General features: G+C 43.5%; 1 protein-coding gene across 7 annotated transcripts in view; it reads right to left on the minus strand.

Moving 5' to 3' along the window:
* NCKAP5 (NCK associated protein 5) overlaps positions 1 to 23,630 on the minus strand; it is a 605,695-nt gene that overhangs the window by 63,206 nt on the left and 518,859 nt on the right. For all 7 annotated transcript variants that reach the window (XM_042855509.2, XM_065560497.1, XM_065560500.1 and 4 more), the window contains 3 exons: positions 16,907 to 20,766; positions 15,836 to 16,013; positions 10,342 to 10,420 (listed from right to left, as the gene is read on the minus strand). In XM_042855509.2, the coding sequence (XP_042711443.2) occupies positions 10,342 to 10,420; positions 15,836 to 16,013; positions 16,907 to 20,766 (4,117 nt within the window). The remainder of the gene's footprint in view (positions 1 to 10,341; positions 10,421 to 15,835; positions 16,014 to 16,906; positions 20,767 to 23,630) is intronic.

Consider the following 23,630-nt stretch of genomic DNA (forward strand, 5'->3'; position numbering starts at 1 on the left):
ACATAACCTTTAGTTTATATGGAAAAAAATAAAACAAATTCTCAGACTCACAGAAATGTAGGGCCAGAAGGGATCTCAAGAGGTCATCAAGTGTTTGAGGTAAGCGCTGCCCAGAGCCTGCACCCCTAAGCCCTCTGTGCCAAGTAAACATAGGGCATCCCTGACAGGTGTTTGTTCAATCTGTTCTTATAAACCTCCAATGACAGGAATTCCACAAACTCCCTGGGAAGCCTCGTCCAGAACTTAACTACCCTTGTCAGGAAAAACTTTCTACCTATATTACACCTAAATCTCTCCTGCTGCAGATTAAGCCCATTACTTCTTGTTCTTACCTTCTATGGGCACAGTGAACAATTGATCACCATCCTCTTTATAACGTCCATTAGCATATTGGAAGACTTAATAGGTCTCCCTTGTCATTGCCCTCTCGTGAGCAGCCAACCCTAGTAGTCTGAGCCAGAGTCCACAGTCATGAGACAGGGTCAAGTGTCAGCTGGGTCAGTATACCAGGAGGTCAGAGGCAGGAGACAACTGGAGATCAAGACCACAAGTCAGATGCCAGGAGTCACACTGAGTTGGGATGCCAGGAAACCAAGCCAGGGGAGCAGCAGCAGGAAGCACAAGGCACACACAGTCCAGAGCAGCACAGAGGCCAGTGGTTCAAACACCTTCCTGTTCTTGCTGCTGGCTTAAGTAGGGCCAGCGGGCCAATCTGCTGCTCTGGGACTCTGCCAGTTGGACCTCCTGGGTGAAGCCTCACACTGGGTCTGGGTGTCATTGGACCCAGGTAAGCAATTGTCAACAGTCTGCCTGGTGGAGGGTTGGAGCATGACTACTCCCATAAGCCTTATTGCCCCAAGTTTGAGACCTATGGGTTATAACATACCCCACTTCCCTTGAGGTTTGGTCCAGGTTTCTCAGGGTATCTCCTATGGCAGGGATGGGCAAACTACGGCCCGCGGGCCACAGCCAGCCCACCAGCCAATTTAATCTGGCCCTCGAGCTCCTGCTGGGGAGCGAGATCTGGGGCTTGCACCGCTCTTGCGTTCCAGGTCGGGGGCCGCTTCCCATGCACGTGCTGCGGCACTGCACAGCTCCCGAAAGCAGCGGCATATTCCTCCTCTGGCTCCTATGTTTAGGGGCAGTCAGGGGGCTCTGTACACTGCCCCTGCCTAAGCACTGCCCCCGCATCTCCCATTGGCTGGGAACTGCGGCAAATGGGAGCTGCACGGGTGGTGCCTGTGGACAGCGCAGCACGCAGAGCTACCTGGCCGTGCCTCTGTGTAGGAGCCATGGGGGACATGCCATTGCTTCTGGGAGCTGCTTGAGGTAAGCGCTGCCCAGAGCCTGCACCCCTAAGCCCCGCTCACGCTCCCACCCCCTGCCCCAGCCCTGATCCCCCTCCCGCCCTCAGAATCCCTTGATCCCAGCCCAGAGCACCCTCCTTCACCCCAACCCCCCCCAGCTCCAGCCCCACACCAGAGCTTGTGCCTCCAGCCAGAGCCCTCAGCCCCTCACACACACACCCCAACCCCCTGCCCCAGCCCGGAGCCCCCTCCCACACCCTGAACTCCTCATTTCTGGTCCCACCCCAGAGTCCACACCCCCAGCCAGATCCCTCACCCCCCATGCTCCAACCCCCTGCCCCAGCCCTGATCCCCCTCCTGCCTTCTGAAACCTCTCGGTCCCAGCCTAGAGTACCCTCCTACACCCCAAATCCCTCATCCCCAGCTCCACCCCAGAGCCCGCACCTCCAGCCGGAGCCCTCACCCCCTCCTACACTCCAACCCCAATTTCATGAGCATTCATGGCCTGCAGTTTCCATACCCAGATGTGGCCCTCGAGCCAAAAAGTTTGCCCACCCCATCCTATGGAAGGCCCGAAACAGGGCGGGAGCATGAATGTTTTCAGCTGGCTCCCAAGTGTGTTCCTCTTGACTATAACCTTTCCTGTCAATCAGGTACCATAATTTTCCCACTTGACTTCATGAACAATGGATTTCTCTTGTGACCCAGTGGGGGCATTGCATGGTCTGTATGGGGAAATGTGTTCTTGATGTATGGTTTTAGAAGTGAGACATGGAATACCGGGTGGACTCTAAGAGACTGAGGGAGCTGCAGCTCGAAAGTGATCAGGTTGATTAGTTGCCAAACCTAGTACTGGCCAAGGAGATGATAGTTTAGTTTCTGGCATGGTCTGTCTGTCTATTGAAAGCAAAACCTTTTCATCTATGGAAGGACCCTGTTGTTGATGCTTCTCTGCATTTCTTTTGTAGTCCTCCTTTGTCTTCTGAGGTATCCTTTCATGTCCTCTTGGATGTGATGGATACATTGTATTAGGTCTGAGGCAGATGGGTTGGGTGAGGATGTGGGTAGTTGTGGGTGGTACCCATGGTTGATGAAGAAAGGGCTATGGCCTGTAGATGCATGGTCTTCACTATTGCACAAGAACTCTGCATAGGGTAGCAGTGGAGACCAGTGACCCTAGTGATGGCTGATGAAGCATCTTAAGTATTGTTTGACTGAGGATGGTAGGCAAAGGACAGCTGCACGTGAACTCCTAATAACACAGGGCCTCATGCCAGAAGCAGGCAGTAAACTGTGGCCCCCCAGCTGGAGATGACATGATCTGGGAGGCCATGAAGATGGACTATATTGTTTATCCAGAGGTGGGTGGTTTCCTCTGCTGAGGGTAAACCTGTGCAGGGAATGAAGTGAGCCATCTTAGAAATGCGATATACCACTGTCAGGATGCTTGTGAAACCAATGGATTCTGGTAATCCAAAGAAATGGCCTCCCAGGGCTGAGATGGGGTGTCCAGACATTGGAGGAGACTGTAGGGTTTCTGGTGAGGGATGCTGGTGTGGGCAAACACCTACAAAGGTCTTTATTGTGGGGCGTATTTGGAGCCAACAGAAGAAATGGGACATTAATCATTGGATTTTGTATTGCCCTAAGTGTCCTGCGAAGGTGGAATTATGGCACAGTTGAAGAACTGCCACTCTTGCTGATCCTTGAGGAAACATAGATGGGGTCCCTCATAAACACAATTCCCTCCCGGGTGTCATGTGGTTCTCAGTTGATAATGGCCAGCTTGTTGGGTGGAATTCCATAGACAGAGGCAGAGTGGATGACCTCAAGCAGGTCCTGGTGGCTAACTGCATTAAGGAAATCATGGGTCTTGAGAATATGTAGGTCAAGGGTCCAGTCACTCGCCTCAGTGGACTACTGCAGTCACCAGTCTAGTCTGCCCTTCCTCCAGGGCCTCAGTCTGGCAGCAGTCAGCCAGAAGTTCCTTCTGCTCTGCTAGCCGGTCCAGCACTTCTCTAGCCCTGATGCTCCTAAGCAGCCAGTCCTTCTCCCTAGCAGGCCAGGGAGAGACTGCCCTCTGCTCTGCTGAGCAGTCCTTTATATATGGCCCCTGCTGGCCTTGATTGGCCACTGCAACAAGCCACCTCCCAATTGGCTCGCTTAGTGAGCCCTCCTCTAATTAGAGGGTTCTGCTCAGGCTCCCTCTGGCCTGCTTTAACCCTTCCTCTTCCTGGTGTGGGGCAACCACCCCAGAACACATAGGTTTGGGGACACATCAGAAACAGAAGGCAGCTTTGGCTCATGAAACCCCAGAACCACTGGTGATTCCCATTGAACCATTCAGGCAAGGGTATTCCAGGTCCATGTTCAGGGCAAGACACTGCAGGCCATCTTCACAGCATGGTGTTCTCAGCTATGAGTTGCCTTACTTGCTCCTACAGCCATTGATTGTCCAAGGTCAGCTGCACAACTTGGGCCTGCAGGACTTGACTATCCACCTGGAGGCAGAGGGCTCATTTGTGTGAGTTCGATGCTACTGGTGGCCACAGTAGTGTTGCTGGGTCCATCCTTCTCACATCAGGCTCAGTCCTGCAGGATTACTATGGTCCAAACAAGCTGTCACAGCCAGGTTGTGGGCAGCCAGACTTAGCAGTCAGAGCCAGGGTCTGCAGTCGTTAGACAGGAGTCAAGAGTTGGCTGGGTTGGGATACTGAGAGGTCAGAAGCAGGAGACAAACGAGATCAACACTCTGAGTCAGGTACTTGGAGTCTTGCCAGGTTGGGATGCCAGGAAATCTAGCTGGGGTGGGGGAGGGCAGGCACAGGAAGGGACACAGTCCACAGCAGGGTGCATCCCTGTTGTTTGGACAGTTTCCTGTTCCTGCTGGTGGCTTATGTATAGCCAGCAGGCTCTGGGACTCTGCCAATTTGACCTTAAGGGGCAAAGCCTCACACTGGAGGCTCCATGGGTCAGGGTAAGCAGTTGTCAGCAGACTTACAGGTGGAGGGTTGGAGCGTGGGCACTCCCATGAACCATTTGAGAACTGTAGGTCAGTCTTTTCTTAAGACTAAACATGACTAGTTTTTTTAACCTTTCCTCAGAAGCAAGGCTTTTAAAACCCTTTATCACTTTTGTTGCTTCCCTCTGAGATTCTCAATTTGTCCATATGCTTTCTAAAGTTTGGCACCTAGAACTGGACACAGTACTCCAGCTAAAGCCTCACCAGTGCCAAGTAGAGCAGGACAATTACCTCCAGGTCTTAGAATCATAGAATATCAGGGTTGGAAGAGACCTCAGGAGGTCATCTAGTCCAATGCCCTGCTCAAAGCAGGACCAACACCCACTAACTCATCCCAGCCAGGGCTTTGTCAAGCTGGGCCTTAAAAACCTTTAAGGATGGAGATTCGACAACCTCCCTAGGTAACCCATGCCAGTGCTTCACCACCCTCCTAGTGAAATAGTTTTTCCTAATATCGAACCTCCTCCACTGCAACTTGAGACCATTGCTTCTTGTTCTGTCATCTGCCACCACTGAGAACAGCCGAGCTCTGTCCTCTTTGGAAACACCCTTCAAGTAGTTGAAGGCTTCTATCAAATCCCCCCTCACTCTTCTTTTCTGCAGACTAAATAACCCCATTCCCTTAGCCTCTCCGCATAAGTCATGTACCTCAACCCCCTAATCATTTTCGTTGCTCTCCGCTGGACTCCCTCCAATTTGTTCACATCCCTTCTGTAGTGGGGGGACCAACACTGGATGCAATACTCCAGGTGGGGCCTCACCAGTGCTGAATAGAGGGGAATAATCACTTCCCTCGATCTGCTGGCAATGCTACTACTAATACAGCCCAATATGCCGTTGGCCTTCTTGGCAATGAGGGCACACTGCTGACTCATAATCAGCATCTCGTCCACTGTAATCCCCAGGTCCTTTTCTGCAGAACTGCTGTATAGCCAGTCAGTCCCCAGCCTGTAGTGGTGCATGGGATCCTTCCTTCCTAAGTGCAGGACTCATTAGATTTTTTTTGGACCAATCCTCCAATTTGTCTAGGTCACTCTGGACCCTATCCCTACCTTCCAGCGTATCTACCTCTCCCCGCACCTTAGTGTCATCTGCGAACTTGCTGAGGGTGCAATTAATCCCATCATCCAGATCATTAATAAAAATGTTGACAAAACTGGCCCCAAGACCGACCTCTGGGGCACTCCATTTGATACTGGCTGCCAACTACCCATTGAGCCGTTGATCACTACCCATTGAGCCCAACTATCTAGCCAGCTTTATATCCACCTTATAGTCCATTCATCCAATCCATACTTTTGTAACTTGCTGGCAAGAATACTGTGGGTGACCATATCAAAAGCTTTGCTAAAGTCAAGATAGATCACATCCACTGCTTTCCCCATATCCACAGTGCCAGTTATTACATCATAGAAGGCAATCAGGTTGGTCAGGAATGACTTGCCCTTGGTGAATCCATGCTAACTGTTCCTGATGACCTTCCTCTCCTCCAAGTGCTTCAAATTGGATTCCTTGAGGACCTTCTCCAAGATTTTGCCAGGGACTGAAGTGAGGCTCACCAGTCTGTAGTTCCCCGGTTTCTCTTTCTTCCCTTTTTTAAATATGGGCACTATATTTGCCTTTTTCCAATCATCCGGGACCTCCCCTGATCGCCACAAATTTTCAAAGATAGTGCCCAATGGCTCTGCAATCACATCAGCCAACTCCCTCAGCACCCTTGGATGCATTAGATCTGGACCCATGGACTTGTGCATGTCCAGCTTTTCTAAATAGTCCTTAACCTGTTCTTTCACCATTGAGGGCTGCCCACCTCCTCCCCAAACTGCGTTTCCCAGTGCAGCAGTCTGGAAGCTGACTTTGTCTGTGAAGACCGAGGCAAAAAAAAGCATTCAGTACTTCAGCTTTTTCCACATCATCTGTCGCTAGATTGCCTCCCCCATTCAGTAAGGGTCCTACACTTTCCCTTCGTCTTACATATGATGCTCCTGTTAATACAACCAAGAATGACAATAGCCTTTTTTCACAACTGCATCACACTGTTGACGCATAATCAATTTGTGATTCACTATAACCCCCCAGAGCCTTTTCAGCAGTCCTACTGTCTAGCCAGTTATTCCCCATTTTGTAGTTGTGCATTTGATTTTTCCTTCCCAGATTGTAGTAGTTTACACTTGTCTTTATTGGAATTTAATTGTATTGATTTCGGATCCAATTCTGTAATTTTTCAAGCTCATTTTGAATTCTAATTTTGTTCTCCACAGTGCATGGAACCCCACCCAGCTTGGAGTCATCTGGAAATTTCAACCCTCTACTTGATTATGCAAGTCATTGAATAGTACTGGACCCAAGACAGACCCCCTGCACACTCCAGTAGCTATGCCCTCCCAGTTTGACAGTGAACCATTCATAACTATACTTTGAATACAATCGTTCAACCTGTAGTGCACCCACCTTATAGTAATATAATAAAACACGCAGAAAGAGATAAAGCCTACTTTATAGGATTCCCACAGATGAATGTCCAAGACTGGGGACTAGCCAAGGCAGAGGCACTATAGGCCCACACCTAGGCCCTGGAGTAACCTGATGAATGCATGATCACCTTTCATTAACAAATAGAAACAGATTTCTAGCCCACATAGTTGTGAGAAAAAGCTTGAAAATGTGACCCTAATGTAACTGATGCAAGGACACCTGCTGAAGTCTGCAGGTAGGCTGAAAAAATAGCATAGAGGTATGAACATCCCCTTGCATCTCAATAAGGTGTTAACTCACTTCTCTGGGAGCTCCACCAACACCACCTTAGCAGAGAGTTGTGCATATGGCAGGAGGTTGAGCAGCAGGCCCAGCCAATACATATAAGAGATAAAAGGGAATATAACTAGGGCAACCTGTGGCTGAAGTAAACACAGGGGTTCCTCCTGCTGCCACACCTGCCTCTTCTAGGATGCTGAGGGACCACTGCTGCCAGCCTTGTGTGGAAAGGAGCTCCCCCCTCCCTCCCCGACGCTATCACTCCATGGAGGAGGGGGAGATGAGAACCACCGAGCAGGGGGAGCTGGGGCCTGACGGGTGAAGTCATAGGGGACAGGTTGTGGCGTGCTTAAGACCCCAGGTTGTCTTCATCTGTTCCTGCCAATGGGCAAAATGTAGTTGATTAAAGTTTGATCTCAAGAGTTATTAGAATTTTGTTTAGTAACCACCAAGCTCATAGCCTTGCAAACAAGTCGAGAGTCACAATATTTAATCTCCAAAACCTAGCAGCATGAATTATCATTAGAATCCACTTACCATAGTGATGATAAAACAAAACATTTTTAAAGAAACCACAACCAATGGGTCCTCAGCCATTAATGGTTGTAATCTACACCTGCACCCGGGAGCCTGGGCGTCTCTTAAGTATTAGTCACAGGGTCAAACTGTGACTGTTACAATCAGGGCCAAATTATGGCTGGCCCTGCAGGCATGAATTACAGAGGTGAAAGTTTAAAGAGCCCCTTCTGCCCACCCCAGCACAACTGCAGAGAAGACAGACATAATTTAGAATTAGTGTTACAGCATGGCATGATCTGATGACTTTGTCTCCCCTCAGGCTATAAACCTTGTGGGGAATGGGAGTTGTAACACTGGCGGACTAGGTGCCAGGTCATGCCAAGGCCCCTAGGTGTCAGCTGAACACTGACTAATACATAACTGGAACCAATCTGGCTCACCTGTGTGTTAGTGTTGTTACAACAAGTATTAGAGTTATACAAATGTGTTTAGTGTTCAGAGTTCATGAAATGCTTGTCAATTGCTGCATGCATTAATCTCACTTACAGTGTCTCATGTTATAAAGTAATATTTAAGTGTTTGGTCTGTAACTGTAAATCACCCAACAGGAGAGAAGTATTAGGCAAGTGTGAAATACTAGTTTGCCATAGGAGGTGTTATCTCCTGCCCAACCAAAGAAGGTCCACCAACACCAGACAAATCGTTGTGGAACATCAGAGGACAAAAGACTTTATTGATTGCTCCCCCCTCCGCCCCCACGAAGAGGAGATGTGCAACTGAATTCCTCCCAGCAGCTGAACTTGCAACTTGAAGCAGAACAGGGGAAGGAATAAAAAGCCCTAAGAAGGAGAAACTGTATCTTTTATGCTGCTTGGACTCTAAATTTAAATTAAATTTAATGGAGATATCCCATCTCCTAGAACTGGAAGGGACCTTGAAAGGTCATTGAGTCCAGCCCCCTGCCTTCACTAGCAGGACCAAGTACTGATTTTGCCCCAGATCCCTAAGTGGCCCCCTCAAGGATTGAACTCACAATCCTGGGTTTAGCAGGCCAATGCTCAAACCACTGAGCTATCTCCCCCACTCCCCCTCTGAGAGGCAAGGATTACTAAGCATAAGCAAAAGCTCCCCAGTGGTTGGCCTGGGTTAGTCCTAAAGGACATATAGCGCCTGCTTATTATAGAAGCTTCTATTACGTTTTGAAAGTTAAGACTGGAACTCATTTTTGTGTCTATATGTTTACCTGCTTTAACCTTGTAAATAATGTTCTTATTTCCTTTTCCTAGTTAATCAATTTTTAGATAGTTTATTACAGGATTGGATACAAGCGTTGTCTTTGGTGTGAGATCTCAAGTGCAATTAACCCGCAGTAAGTGATTGGTCCTTTGGGACTGGGATTAACTTGAATATTGTTGTGATTTTTGGTGTAAGGGGCCATCTATCACAAAGGCAGGCTTACCTAGGTGACAAGATTGATTGGAGTGCCCCAGGGGACTGTCTGTGACTGCATGTTAAGGCTGTTGTAGTGCTTGGGGAGTCTGCACATGATCCTTGGTTGGTGAAATCTAACTATAGAACTCACAGACGAATTGGGGTTTGTGCCCTGCTTCTTCACAGTCTGCCTTGAGGCTGGTCCTCATGCTCTTGAGACACTGCAAGACAGCTTGACAGGCCAACTTGAAAAGTGCTTCTTCCTGGCATAATCCCTAACAGTACCCTGGAAAGACTAAGTCAGATTCTACCCTATGCTGTGGTCTCCGGCAGCACAGGGAGTTGAAATGGCCATTGCAGAATCCTCGTGTCCCACATAAAGCGGACATAATGGCTCTTGGACAAAATATGGCCTTGTGAAAGGGGATGTCACTTATTGCATCAGAGCTTATGGGAACAAATAGTTTAAGAAATGTTGACTGTGTATTTCTAATTAAAAGGTAGCACATGCTAATCAAATAGCAAGCAGGAGGAATTGTACTAGTCCACTGAAGAACACATAGTGGAGGTAATTCTTTTCTTATTTATTTAAACCTTTTAGTTACCCTTGCTTAAACAGGGGCTGTATCTGGCACTCAGTCTGTGCTAGATTGTCACAGCTCTTACTCCGCCGCACAGAGTATGACTCTGCTACTCTGGCTGTGGTGAGAAGAGCAGGGTCTACTCATCTGATAATCCCTGCTGTGAGCAAATGGCTAGGGAGGAAGCAACGAAGTGCAGAGTGGGGAGCCATGGATTTGCTACTTCTACCTACTGGAGATAGCTGGGTGCTGAGATGGGAGTGAGCTGCTCCACAGAAAGAGGTGAAGTAATTTTCTCTACCAGAGCAAGGGAGGAGTAAATGAGTAGAGGAGTAGATGTGACTGAGTCAGAACTGGATCCATGCTCTGCTCCTGAGGTGATACAGCCTTATTCAAGGCAGAGTATCTAGTTACAGATTATACATTGGTTGAACTCTTACAAAAAGCAATGGCAGTTTTGCATGAACAACTACTACAAGACCAGGCCATAGTACATGGAATACTCCAGTTGTAACCTCTGGGCCAGGTTGCAACACCCTTACTCATCGAATAGCACCTTGCTCCACAATTGGTGTCAGTATCTGTACCTCTGGACTGGCAAACGAATGCAAAGAAAGTCCTTTTTTAAAAAGGACAATTTAGTAGCTAGGTTAGCTACTGCGATTAAACATTGTTTTACCAGGGAAAAAAAGCATCATTAATACCTATATAAAATATAGTTTTGTACCTATTACGTGACTCTGACATGTAGTGCTTGTGATGGTGTCCTCTTCATCTTCCTGCTGGCTTTCTGTGACCAATTTAGTCTGCACATAATACAACAAAAATCAAAGTAAACAAAACATCCTTCACCTGTCTGCTTTTGGTTGCATAGACCAAAAATGGTGTGAAGCCATAGCACTTTTGTTTTATTGTTTTAGTTGATTATTTACCTTAATTATCCTAATATCCTTTCAGAAATGTTTAGCTGCTCAAGTATTAAAAGTAGGAATATATAGTATGTCTCATTCCATGAAAGAGGTCTAAAGATAACAGCTTTGATTCTAAATCCTCTAATAAAAGCCATGATATGTGGCTGTCAAGAAAAATTAAGACTTGGGGAGATGTAATTCCTCAAGAAGAAATTACTTCTGCTACAATCCGTTTTAATAAGAATACAGACATACACTCAGGTTTCATGACCCCGTATTTGTTTCTCTCCAGGAATATCATGTGTCATTCTTTATGCTAAGGAAAATATGAGGTGAACTTAATGTGTGACATGGTATCTCCTCATTCGGTTTGCAATCATTTAACTCTGGTGTCTTCTTTTCCACCTGTTAAAAGGCTAGCTAGAAAGCCAATCATAATTTAAAAAAATGAATCATGAACCAAGATCCCTATACTGATCTTTTCTATTGCACTGTAGTTAAAATGTGTGATTCTAGCCTCATGGATTTTCTAGGTGATGCTTGAGAGGACTGCATAATTCACACTTTTTCTTCTCTCCTATTCCCAAAAATGGGTGCACAAATAGTTAAGCTTCTTCCTAGAATGCATTTTGTCAACTTGCTTCTTACATGTACAGAGAAAAACCTCTTCAATGTGCACCACGTGTGGCTATAATTCAGATCCAAGGGCGTATGTTTTTTCTTACACCATGCCAATATGTATAAGTCAAACAGAAAGGAAAATACTTGCTAAGGCTGTCCTGAAAGAGAACAAGCCCTGAAGAAAAATTCACTCTTTCACTCCTTGGTGCTCTTATTAATACTTGTTAACTGCCCTCCATTGCCCTAAGCCACTTCCAGGATCTATTGCACTTTATATACATTCAAAGAAGTATTAAATATGCTTCCCAATCTAAAATCTTAGGATTTATTATTATTTGCAAAACAATTAATTTTTAAAAAAATGTATCATAGGCCAGATTCTGCTTGTCTTACTCACACAGGTTGTTCCATTTACTTCTCATAACTAGCATTAGTAAGTCAAGGATTTGGCTCTATAAATTTGCAAAAGTCACATATTCTTTTAAGTGGAAAGATTTTATAAGAACTTTTTTCTTGGGGAACAGAACTCTTCAGGGCATGTGGAATAAGAGAAGAATATGTGCATGGTCACAGCCAGGACATAGGCAGAGTATGACTGTGGAATCTGGCTCCGGCTCAGAGCAAGGGAGGAGTAGATGAGGAACTGTGACTCTGAGTCATAACTGGATCCTTGCTCTGCTCCTGAGGTGATACAGCCTTATTCAAGGCAGAGTATCTAGTTACAGATTATACATTGGTTGAACTCTTACAAAAAGCAATGGCAGTTTTGCATGAACAACTACTACAAGACCAGGCCATAGTACATGGAATACTCCAGTTGTAACCTGTGGGCCATTTAGGGATTGTGTCACAGCCAGGACATAGGCAGCCTGACCCAGTAGTCTGAGCCAGATTCCACAGTCATGACACAGAAGTAAGCTAAGGCAGGATATTAGGAGATGGGAAGCAGAAGACAAACTGGAGATCAGCACCACAAATCAGGAACCAGAATCAGGCTGGGTCAGAATACCAGGAGGTCAGAGGCAGGAAACAAACTGGAGGTCTGGACCCACAACTTGGATGGCAGGAAATAAAGGAGCAGAGGAGCAGAGAGGGGACAGGAGTGGAGCACAGCTGTTTCAACAGTTTCCGGTTCCTGCTACTGGCTTAAGTAGGGCCAGTGGATCAATCAGCCACCCTGGGGCTCCAACAATTGGACCTCAGGGGCAGAGCCTGACACTGTGGCTGGTTTTCATGGGTCCCAAGTAGGTCCTTGTCAACAAGCTGGGTTCAAGACCCATAGGTCATGACAGATTGTATGTGTCCTGCTAATTTTATTAAACTTCATGATAGAAGTCTATGTCCTTTGTTATTCCAAAATTCCCAGAGTGCAATTCAGGGAGCTGTATGCAAAGGTGGCTCAAATTTCTCACTTGAATGGCCCTGATTCTGGTGCTACTTTGTCCACTTCTCCCCCCACATTGTGTTACAGTAGTCTCATAGCTGATGAAAACTTAGCTCAGGACTAGCGTAGAATTATCCTGACCATGCCCCCATTTCCATACTATGCCAGCAGAAGGGAGGGTATGGTATTATTTACCCCTAGGCTGACTGTATGTCACTTCATGATCACTTTTCCTGTGGAATGAGCCACCATAGACCACTTACAGAGGTCTTGCAGCCAAAATATGCTGGCAGTGCCATTCAAAGCTGTTGCATCTCACCTGAAGTAATGGCCAATGGTCTGAACATGTTGAGGCCTATGTCAGAAGAGAATATTTGGGGTGTTACTGTTTTGTGTCTATGGGACTACATGTGTGAGTGAGCAGCATTTGGTCCAAAAGGAACCTTTTTTGATTAACTTAATCATAACGCATTTGGTGGCTGTGTATCCCTCCCAAAGGTGTATACCCAAGCTTGCTGTTAATGAGAGCCAAGTAATGGTGCTCTCTAGTATAAGTTGCACAAAAATCAGGGATAAGTGCTGCATAAAGGATGGCATAATAGGCCCCCGTGCCTTTAATTAGCACTTGGAAAGAGAAAAGATTTAATTCTATGAAGTATAAGAAAAAACACTTGAAAAAACACTTTCTAGAATGTTAATGTTTAAAAGAGTCTCATGTTATTGTCAGGTTTTTAAAAAGCAGTACATACGATATGAGATTTGAAGTACAAGTGTCAGTTTCAGTGTTGACCCTCATTACTGAATGTACTTTACATTGTTAAGAGAAGAATAATCCTCTTAGTTTAAGGTTTTTTTAAAAGATTTATGCTGTTTTCTCAAAAAGCATTTATTTTTCCTTTTTATAAAAAATACACAATGGTCTATGCTATCACATGCTAGTGTTTTCAATCATAGATATCTCTCTAAACAGAATCCTTTGCAATCTTCTTCAAAGAAAGCAGACACCAAAGAATAATGAAAAGAGCTAGAAATAAAATGCATGAACTCTGAATTTAAAGAGTTTCAGTTGTTTCTCTAGTATGAGTTTGGAGGACAAGCTGAAATTCCTCTTAATTTATAAATCCTATTTAACAGCATATTTCTTTCAAAAATTAGATTTAAGAGCACTAAGTATGTCTTTTCATTCTCTTTATTCTAAATGTCCTCTCAACATGTTGGCACTAGTTATTTCATTTAGGAATTAAACTCAACAAAATTCATAATAAGGAATTCACAACTGAAGCAACTTGAATCTTCAAAAACGATATAGTTACAATACTTTGATTTCCAGCTTAACAAAGGGATGTATGGTATAAAATAGGTAATGCCTTTTCACCATGACTAATTTGTCCTTAGAAGCTAAATAGGATAATTAGCATTTCTCCATTATTTATGTATATTAAGGACAATCTTTGTACTTCACTGATAAAATGAAGTGTGTTTCTTGAAGATATACTTAAAGTCCTAAATGACTGTTATTGTTACATTTAGAAAGACTTTACAAAATGAGAGACAAAAAGCATAGCAAATTATTGCAGCATTAGAAAATAATAAGAAAGCAAAAAAGAAATTGTAGAAGCAATGGTTCAGAGCTTTTTGTACTTCTGTACAGTGACGATATACCCTAAGCTGTCAGGACCATATTAAATGGGGCATAGTTAAATTGAGTGGCTCTGATAAGGGGCTCCGCTTTGCTATCAAAGTTCTAGATCAGTTGGATTGAATTTCCTGCATATTGCACATTTCCAGACTTTCATTCTCTCTCTTTCCTTTCAGTGACATTACAAGGGCAGCCTTAGATATGCTTATAATTTGTGGTTTTATAATGCAGGGGACATCTACATTTTCAAAGAAGAGATGATACCACAGAAGCCAGGAGCAAAAAGTTTTCCAAAGCATTCATTCTGCCAATGCTTTCTGAGAGAGTTTTTAAAAATGACCTTGTATATCCTTTTAGTACAGACATTATTTGCATGAAAATAAAAATACACATTTGCCTGGACTTGAAAGTGTGTCTGTGATACTATAACCTTAAGCCCTCTAACATCAATAGTAAACTAAGAGGATTTCCAATTCCCCTTATGAAGCTTTTTGAAACTTGCTTTACCCTTCAAATATGACCCAGAGAAATATTTAATTACTTCATATTTCAAATGTTCTCATACAAAATGGTAGCATGTGCTGTATTTTAATAACCCATTTTGTCAGAACAAAAATGATATGCTTAAATTAATGCTGTACACTGAACACATTTGGCACAAACATTCAAATTATTTTGCAAAAAGGGAAAATAATATGGTTAACACAACTATGAAGAGTGAAGAAAGTTTTTATGATACAAAATTAAATGCGGTTAGAGTTAAAATATCTGTATGCCACCGGTATTTGAAACTTTATAACATCATGGGAGAAGCCCACTTTAAAGGAGAAATCACTCTCAGCTAAGTTCTAAGATTAATTATTAAAAACTTCACAATTAGGGGTATCTTTAGAGTAAGATCTTAGGTCACAATTCTGCAAAGATTTACACATTCTTAGCTTTATTCATTTGATGCACAGCAAGCACTACTCACAATGTGTAAAGCTAAGCAAATACATGCATAACCTTTGCACAATCAGGGCCCAAGAGCTGACAGTGCTTAAAACAATTTTCCTTAGGAATTGTAACGCTTCTGCTCTCTGGATAAATGAAAGTATCAGATCCAGTTAAAACTGTAGAGAAGCACAAAATTCATTTCAAGGGGGATATTTTCAAAGGTACAAAGGGTAGCTAAGGGGCTTAATTCCCATGGAAAGTCAAGTATCCAATTCTCACTTGTGTGTTTGATAGTGACAAACATCCCTAAATGTGATTCAGTACTTTCCCTTTTCCCCCCATTGTTTTACACTTTTTATTTTTAATGGTTTCGATCATATCAGAAGAATGTTTGACGCAAGTGTGTAATTTTCAGGGGAAAGTAAAAAAGAAAAGAAAATGGTCCCCTTATTTCATTGTGCTCCACTGTGATTATGGCATCATTGTTGCAAATATACTTACAGAAATTGAGTTGCTGGTAAAAGCAGTATGATCTTCATGAATAGTCGTACAATCTGGCCCATAATCAAACTGTCAGATTTGACATTAATTCATAGTTCTCTAGTTACAAAATTCTTTCTACTATATATAAACAATTATTGTATTTTTTGCCTGTACTGACAATAAGGAACAAAGCACATCCAGAAATTAATAAAAGGGAAATAATGTTTTTGTGCACTAAAGAACTTACCAGTGTCTCATGCTGCATTTCCATATCAGCTTTTGTTTTGCTGTTTTTCTTGTGGCTTCCTTGAGCGCTGATAGAGTTGCTGGGAAGAGAGGAGCCCTGGGAGCTGCCCTTCGACACACTCCTGTAGGAAACATTATTTGATCCACTTTCTGTCTGCTGAGCTGCTTTCTTATCAACTCTGCAGGTAGAAAGTGATTCCTCTGATAAATTACATTGCCCTTCTTCAAGCGCTCTACTTTTCCCATCCCTTTAATGTTTAAAGTAACCTCTCTTTATCTTTCTGTCTCTAGACCTTTGAGTGATAAATGTTTCTAACTAGTCTTGATCAAATCTGTCACTTGCAATTTCAGGTAGTGTATCAATTTAGTCTTTCACATACAATGATTTATTTTATATTTGGAATTGCTGTGGGGCAAACTAGGAATCACTGTACAATGATTGTTGAGTGTCTTTGTGGCTTAAGGTTATGGTAGCTGTAAATGTAATTAATTCTGGCTAGTTACCAAATACACATTTGCTGGTTACAATCACTGAGAATGGGAGAAATAAAAAAACATGTACATAATTTTCCTCTGTTTCAAACCATATGCCTACATGCCTAGTTTCTGGTATAGTTTGAATTCCTATAATCTTTGATCAAATTTACCATTCTTTAATTTCAAAGACCATTGGTTTGGTTAACAAACTAACATGAACCAGATTATCATTTTATTGCTAACATTTTCCCCCAGAGATTAAAATCTTGATATGTACAAAACAAATGCTGCTATTGTAACACCGACAGACCCCAATCGTCGCAGGCGGGATTGAACCTGCAGCCTCTGAAGCTTAGTGCATGAGCTTGTACCGCATGAGCTGAAAGGCTGTAGACCAAACTAATAATCTCTCTCTCTCTATGTGGTCTCAGGGCCACTGCATGGGGGAGAACACCACACCCAGCAGGTGTGTGGGTTACACTATGCATTCCTAGTCTAGAAGAAACATTCTTGCATTCTGTTTAACATCGAGGATGCACATATAGCTGCAGAGGAAAAAAAATGCACATCCCAAATTGTTTCATAAAGTAATTACCTGTTTAAAAGTTCTTTCATAAAACTGTCTTTTGCTGAATATGTGATGGTGGAGGAACCACTCTTTTGATAACACCTAATCTGGCCAGGGATGTCTTGTGAAGCTTTTGTATTCTTTTTGCCTTTCAAAACATCATCTAAAATGTCACCATTTTCAGTTTTCTTATTAAATTCATTTTCTGCTTCACAGTGTTGGTCAGTTTTCTTTTTATCTTTTTTTTTCTCTGACTTTGCCTGCTTATTTCCAAAACCTGAACCTTTTGCTTCTTTCTTTTCTACCTTTGTTTTCGGAACATCAGTTTTTCTACCATTCAGGGCTGGGAGTTTACTCTTACGAAAACCAAACCAGCTAGCTATAGAGGGCCCAGTCTTTTGTTTCATCTCGGTGGTGGGAGACTTGTTTTGCCCTTGACCCTTCTGCACATTTTCCTGGATACACAACATGACTTTTTCTTCTATTGTAGGTTGTACAACAGATGAACTCAAAGCACTGGTAACCTCAGAGTTTTCTGGTATCTTTAAAGAGGTTTCTTGTCTTTGTGACTTGCTTGCTTCAAGTTTACGAGGATATTGTATTCCATCCAAGTTTTGAAATGATGAAATTTGTTCTGTTGGAATAGTAGGTGATGACTCCAACTCCAATTCTGCTTGCATGATACTTTTTGTGTTTAGTGGATGCTGTTTAGAATTCTCACTGCTTTTTTCATTGTGGACAAATATATTTGGTGTATCTTTCTGAGAAGGTGATTTGTTTTCCTCACATTTTGAAATGCTGTGAAACAAGTCCACTTTTGGAGATGTTCTGAATGGTAGTCTGCTTGGGCTACCATGCTGACTATTGGAACTACTCATGCTTCCATCAGAACCTTGTCTAGAATAGAATTTTTCTGGAACTTTTGAAGTATCTGAAAGGGTCTCTGATGCCATTGCTAACCCAGGAATGGCCTTGATTTGGAATCCTTCCATGGTAGAGTTCTGCCTTGTTAAAGAATTTCCTCTTTCAGAAGTGTTAGTAATAATCTGAGTCCGTACTTTTCCTAGCCCGTCTGTCACAGGGGTAGCTGGCTTTTCCCCTGTATGAATGCTGAAACTTTGACTACGGGCTTTTGCTCCATTCATTCCCAGAGCCGGTTTTAAGTATGTTTTGTTACTAGAAGAAACAGATCTCTTAACTAATTTGTTTTCTAATCCATCTCTTCTGTCTACCATCATGCTGCAGTTTTCAGGTGAGTGAGGTGATGCTGTATCAATAGTAAGTCCCATGGAAAATTGATCTTTTATTTCAGTATTGGCCTTAGTGACTCTTAATTCTGTACCCATTGTTTCCATGGTGGTTAGACACATGGATTCATCCTGCTTGTACTTACATGAACTCACATTGCTTTTGGAAGCTGCATTTATGCTGTCTTTTTCTTGTTTCCCTGGTACAGTAGAACTCTTCCTGAGGAGTTGGGGAGATTTTACAAGTAGTTTCAGTCCTACAGGGAGGCGGGTTTTCAGTTCTTTCTCATGAGAGATTTGGACAGCATTTGTTGTGTCACTGCCATGAAACGATAGTGGCAATGAGGAACGGTTAACATGAGATGGAAGAGGCTCGCTACTATTTGCTGTTTGACATTGTGGAGATGTGGGCAGACTGTTTGGCATCTTTTGTGGCTGAGGCACTCCACTGCCATCGGATAGTCCTTTTTTGCCTGAATATGTGCTTTGTGAGGAAACCGTTTCCAGTGACACACAAGCTAGAGAGAAGGTCTTAGCGGTCCGTAATCCTGGGTTAGAAAGCTCCTGATTGCTGCAGAATACTGACTGATTAGAGGGTTTTGGGCAAGCTCTTTTTGTGAAAACTTTGGAAGGCCCTTTAGAGGTTCCAGGGGAGCTGTGGGACTGCTGAAGCATGTTTTGTGTGCTCATTTCTCCATTCTCTTCAAGGTGAACTAATTCAATTTTGGCCACGAGAGGTGTATTTTTTGTTAGCATTTCACGATTAGATTGATTATGAAAAGCAATAGGGTTTGCAGTTCTTTTTAAGGGTGACAATTTAAGAATATTTTTTGCTGTTTCATTGGGAACAGTTGTGCCTGGCTTTATGGATAAAGGTGGAGAATGTTCATAATTTGGTTTAATCAATAGTGAAGTTGACCGGCCCGGAGGAGCGGGGGGTGATGGGGATCGGGTTTCTACAATTGCTAAATCACAATGAATATCTCTGGTTGGGGGCTCTCCATAGTCACTGGGTTCTATAAGGTGCCGAGGCAATAATGGCGATTCTGGAACTTGACTCTTTGGATTCTTTGTCCAATCACTTCTGCCTGGAATTTTAGAATTTTGAGGAAGATGGGCAGGGTGCTTTGGAATCTCTATGTCTATTTTCAAATCCAGATTATGAGTTGGACTTTGTGCCTTTTTGAATCTTGACAGTTTCATAGGCAGCAAAGCTGGTGATTTTTCTAGGGTTGTTGGGCCAGATGATAAGGCTGCAGCGGACTCCTCACTATCTGTCATCTTAATTTTCTGTGGTGAAAACTTACTTCTGCTGGGTATTTTAGTCAAGTTTTGTTTTTGATTGATACCTGCATGAACAGTGGAGATGGAATTGGCCTTATATGATACATTGTACACTGGCTTCACTAGCTTTTGTTGTAGAGTATTTTGCAACAATGCTCTTCCAAAGTGTAAAGATTCACTGCATGTCCTGGGGACAATAGTATTTTCATTCCCTACATTATTCTGAAGAGTCCTTTTCTCGATTTCATCTTCAGGTGTTTCTAAAACAGTGTAGTTTCTAGCATTAGTTCCTGTCTGTGAATTAGTTATTCCCTGAGGTATAAATTCAGTGTATTCTGCATTGGGCCCACTTTGTGGTCGCTTGATGGAAATTTCATTTCTAGTCACAGTGACTACTCCAGTTTGATGTGAACTGAATTCAATAGGCTCGCCATCCTCAGCATCAAATATTACAGTAGTGCATTCTTCAGAAGAAGTCTTTTTTATAACCTTTTGTTGTTTAATGAAATTACATGTCTTTGGCCCAATATCTGACTGAGTGGATACTTGTTTTTCCTCTCCGTCAGTAGATACAAACTGAGAATTCTCCATCCCTGCAAGCACGTCAGAGCTCTCTGTATGCTTGTCAGTAAAGGGAGTTAATAACAACTCCGATGGACTTTTTTCATCACTGCTTTCTATATGTAATTCATCCATGACTTCATTGTCATCAGTATCTGAAAACTGTAAATTAAGGTCCTTCCAACCTAGATTAGCAGTGCTTTGATCTAGCTGTAGTACAGGCAGCTTAACATTTGTGCATGATTTTACCTCTGACTGAAAATCATTGACAAAACTAGTTAGTTTTTCAGGTCTTTCCCTTGAATTAAAATATGAACCTTTTTCTGGTAAATGTTTCCCATTAGGCTCCCAACCAAATAGACTGTCAGAAATACTGTGGGTTAATTTATTACAATAGAGCCTGCAACCTTTGCTTGGTACTTCATGCAGCAACACTAAAGATGAAGATTCATCATCTGCATCATCATGTGAATCTGAATCATAAGTGAAAGTTTTGTTGTGCTCGATGCAAACACTCCCTATTTCCATTGGCTTACAATGAGTTTGTTCTTCATGGCTGCCACATTTAATTCCAGGGGAATATATTCCTTCATTGGAGTCCATGCAATCTTTGTAACCCCATTTTGATATTACTGAAGATGGTTCAAATAACATTTTTCGTTTCTGTAACTTCTTCAGCCCTTCCAAAATGTGGTTTTCCTTGATACGAGTTGGAGGTAGATCGTCTGTAGGACTAGAGAGGTTGCTCGGGAGTGAAGAACCAATGCTTATTCTTTTATCCCAGCTTATAGATGACTGTTAAAAAATAAGAATATGCTGGTAAGGAAAAAAAGTAACACCTTTTATTTAATTGGTTATAAATTGCATTTGGTATTAAGTCTCATCTAGACAAACTGCTATCTTTGGAATTGATGCCAATATTCTCTCTTAACACAGTATTTCATAGTAGTGTGAAATGGGGAGGGTGATTGGTGTGTGTAAGAGAGAGAATGTGGATGAGAGGGGTAAGACAGAAAGAGAGCAGAAGAAATTTGAGTGTGAAAGAGAAAGAGAATGTCTGAATGAGAGAGAGATTGGGAAAGCAGAGGGAGAGAATGAGGATAGTTGGCTTGAATTTAGGGGAAAGAGGAAATGGGAATCAATGAGGTGAGTGAATAAAAAGTGAGAACAGAGGATAGTGAAGGGGCTGCACTCATGCATGCAGACTTATGGTCAGGCGATCTACCATTTCACATATGAGGAAAAAAAATAAGGGAAGACTACACAGCATATATAGCATTTACATGAACTCCAGACCATTCTGACATGCTGGGCGCTGGGAGGAAACCTCACAAACCCTACTTCTACTTCTGTGAGGTAATGGGGCCCTATAAGTACCTAAGATAGGGGTTTGTTACTATTGTTATTATTAGTTAGTGAAGAAGTGGGGTTGTTTGGCAAGTGGGGTTTGTAACCTGCAGTTAAGAACAGTATTAGCAGCTGCTCTTGCCTGGATGTGACTCAGGCAGCTTAGAGACCAACCAAGCAGCCCAGAAGACAGCTAGGAAAGGTGATTCTTCTGCACTATGGACCATTTATGGGTCTTTTCTTATAACTGATGCTTGTACTTGAGATAGGAGAAGTCTGTAGTAGGTCTTATGTTTATTGTTTGGTTTGATATGCTAGCAACCAAAAATAAGTATAGCAACCCAGAAAGAGGAAGAGATGTTATTTTTATTAACCAGAGAGTTTGGTGTCTATTACTGAAAGAAACCCCTGAGCTCCCATAAAGTCCCCAATCATTTTCTACATGGAAAGCGCCTCTCTTTTTGCCTTTTTCAACTTACCTTTTTGAAAAGGTAGGAAGCACTATACAACAGAAAACGCTTGAGTATGAACAGCAAACAAAAATGCAAATTGAGCAAAATGTGATTTGAAAAGAAGAGCTAGACATGGGCATAGCTAGAAAAGAAAAGGCAATTTTCTAACAGTGAGACAGAGTGTGACTGTGGTACTTTACTAAATTATAGCAAATGTATCTTTACCTTAAATATTACAGAAATTTCCAACCCTTCTGACTGCATAGACTGGGCTCCCTTCAGGATATGGTCAAAGCCACATTTCTAAAACAACATTGGGAAAATTTCTGTGGCTGGAGTGGGGCCTTTTAAGTTTCTGCCGGAGCCCCAGGGCTCCCAGCCAATGCCACTGCTACCCTGGGGCCCTGGCAGCGATTTAAAGGGCCTGGGGCTCCTGGCTGCCACTGCCACCACCGTACCTGCGGCTGGAGCCCCTGGACCTTTAAATCAACGCTGAAGTCCCAGGCAGTGGGGGCGGGGCAGCGCTGAAGGGCTGGCTGGGGGATTTTGGCCCCAGCCCTGCCCCTTCCACCCAAGGCCCCGCCTCTCAGGGGGCCCAGAGGCCCCCCCCCCACCTGTCCCAGGACCCCTGCCTCCCTGCATATCAGTAAGTCATTTAAGTTACTTTCACCCCTGGCCTTTGGTCGGCAGCTGCCACTCTCTGGCCACCCAGCTGTGAAGGCAGCAGCACAGAAGTAAGGGTGGCATGGTATGGTACTTACTTCTGCACTGCTGCTGGCTGGGCACCTGGCCAACGGCCACACCTCTCCGGGAGAGCTCTAAAGGCAGCGCAGAAGTAAGGGTGGCAATACTGTGACCCTCCCCACCCCCGCACAACTCTCTTTTGGGTCAGGACCCCCAATTTGAGAAATGCTGGTCTCCCCCCATGAAATCTGTATAATATAGTGTAAAAGCACACAAAAGACCAGATTTCATGGGGGGAGAGACTAGATTTCAGTGTCCGTGCTGTGTTTTTCATGGCTGTGAATTTGGTAGGGCCCTAGTTATATCTGAACCTAAGAGCTGAAAGTTTCCATTTCCCAAATCCTTCACCCCTTTACCTCCCTAGTCTAGCCCCTCTCAAAAAGCCTACTTTGAAGTTAGCATGCTTAGAAAAGGAAACTAAATGAAACATTCTTTCTGACAAGAAACCCGGAGAAATTCCAAAACTGCCAAGAAGTTGCTGTTCAGAGAAGCCTACCATTCAATATGCTCAGTTAATGCAGAGACAGGGAGAATAGAAAATGATTAAAAACAATATGAGCTCAACTTGCTTAACTCTTTGGCACTGGTGATGGTGATGCTCCCAGTGTTGTGTGCTAATTCATCATGCATTAGCACTTTGCATTGAGGTAACTCAACAATTAGGGTCAAGGGGCTAAGCTTCCCTATATGATTCAAGCTGAAATCTCTCCAATTCTTCTATTTAAGGCCATTAGATCACAAGACCTCCTTTCTGATCTATTTTTTTCCTATGCATTGTGGAAGCAAACACTTTCAGTTCATATGTTTCTTGCCTCCTAAACCATAACAACATTTTTTTTTAAAGCTGCTAAATATACCAAATTCTACCCTTGATTAAATGCAGGAACTCAAATGAAGCCAGTGTAGCACAACTTGGCCTCGTGTGTAAATGCATAGACTGTTTTTGCATGTTGTACTCTGTAGGACAGGGGTGGGCAAACTATGGGAGCGGCTCGGTGCAGCGCGGTGCGGGGCCAGGGCAGGCAGGCAGACAGAGAGCCTGCCTTGGCACCAGTGCGCGCCGCTGCCACCCCGCCGCTGCCACGCTGGAGCCCGCACCCCTCCTGCATCCTGCAC

Source organism: Chrysemys picta, chromosome 11 (assembly GCF_011386835.1).
Source record: "Chrysemys picta bellii isolate R12L10 chromosome 11, ASM1138683v2, whole genome shotgun sequence".
Classification (NCBI taxonomy): domain Eukaryota; kingdom Metazoa; phylum Chordata; order Testudines; family Emydidae; genus Chrysemys; species Chrysemys picta.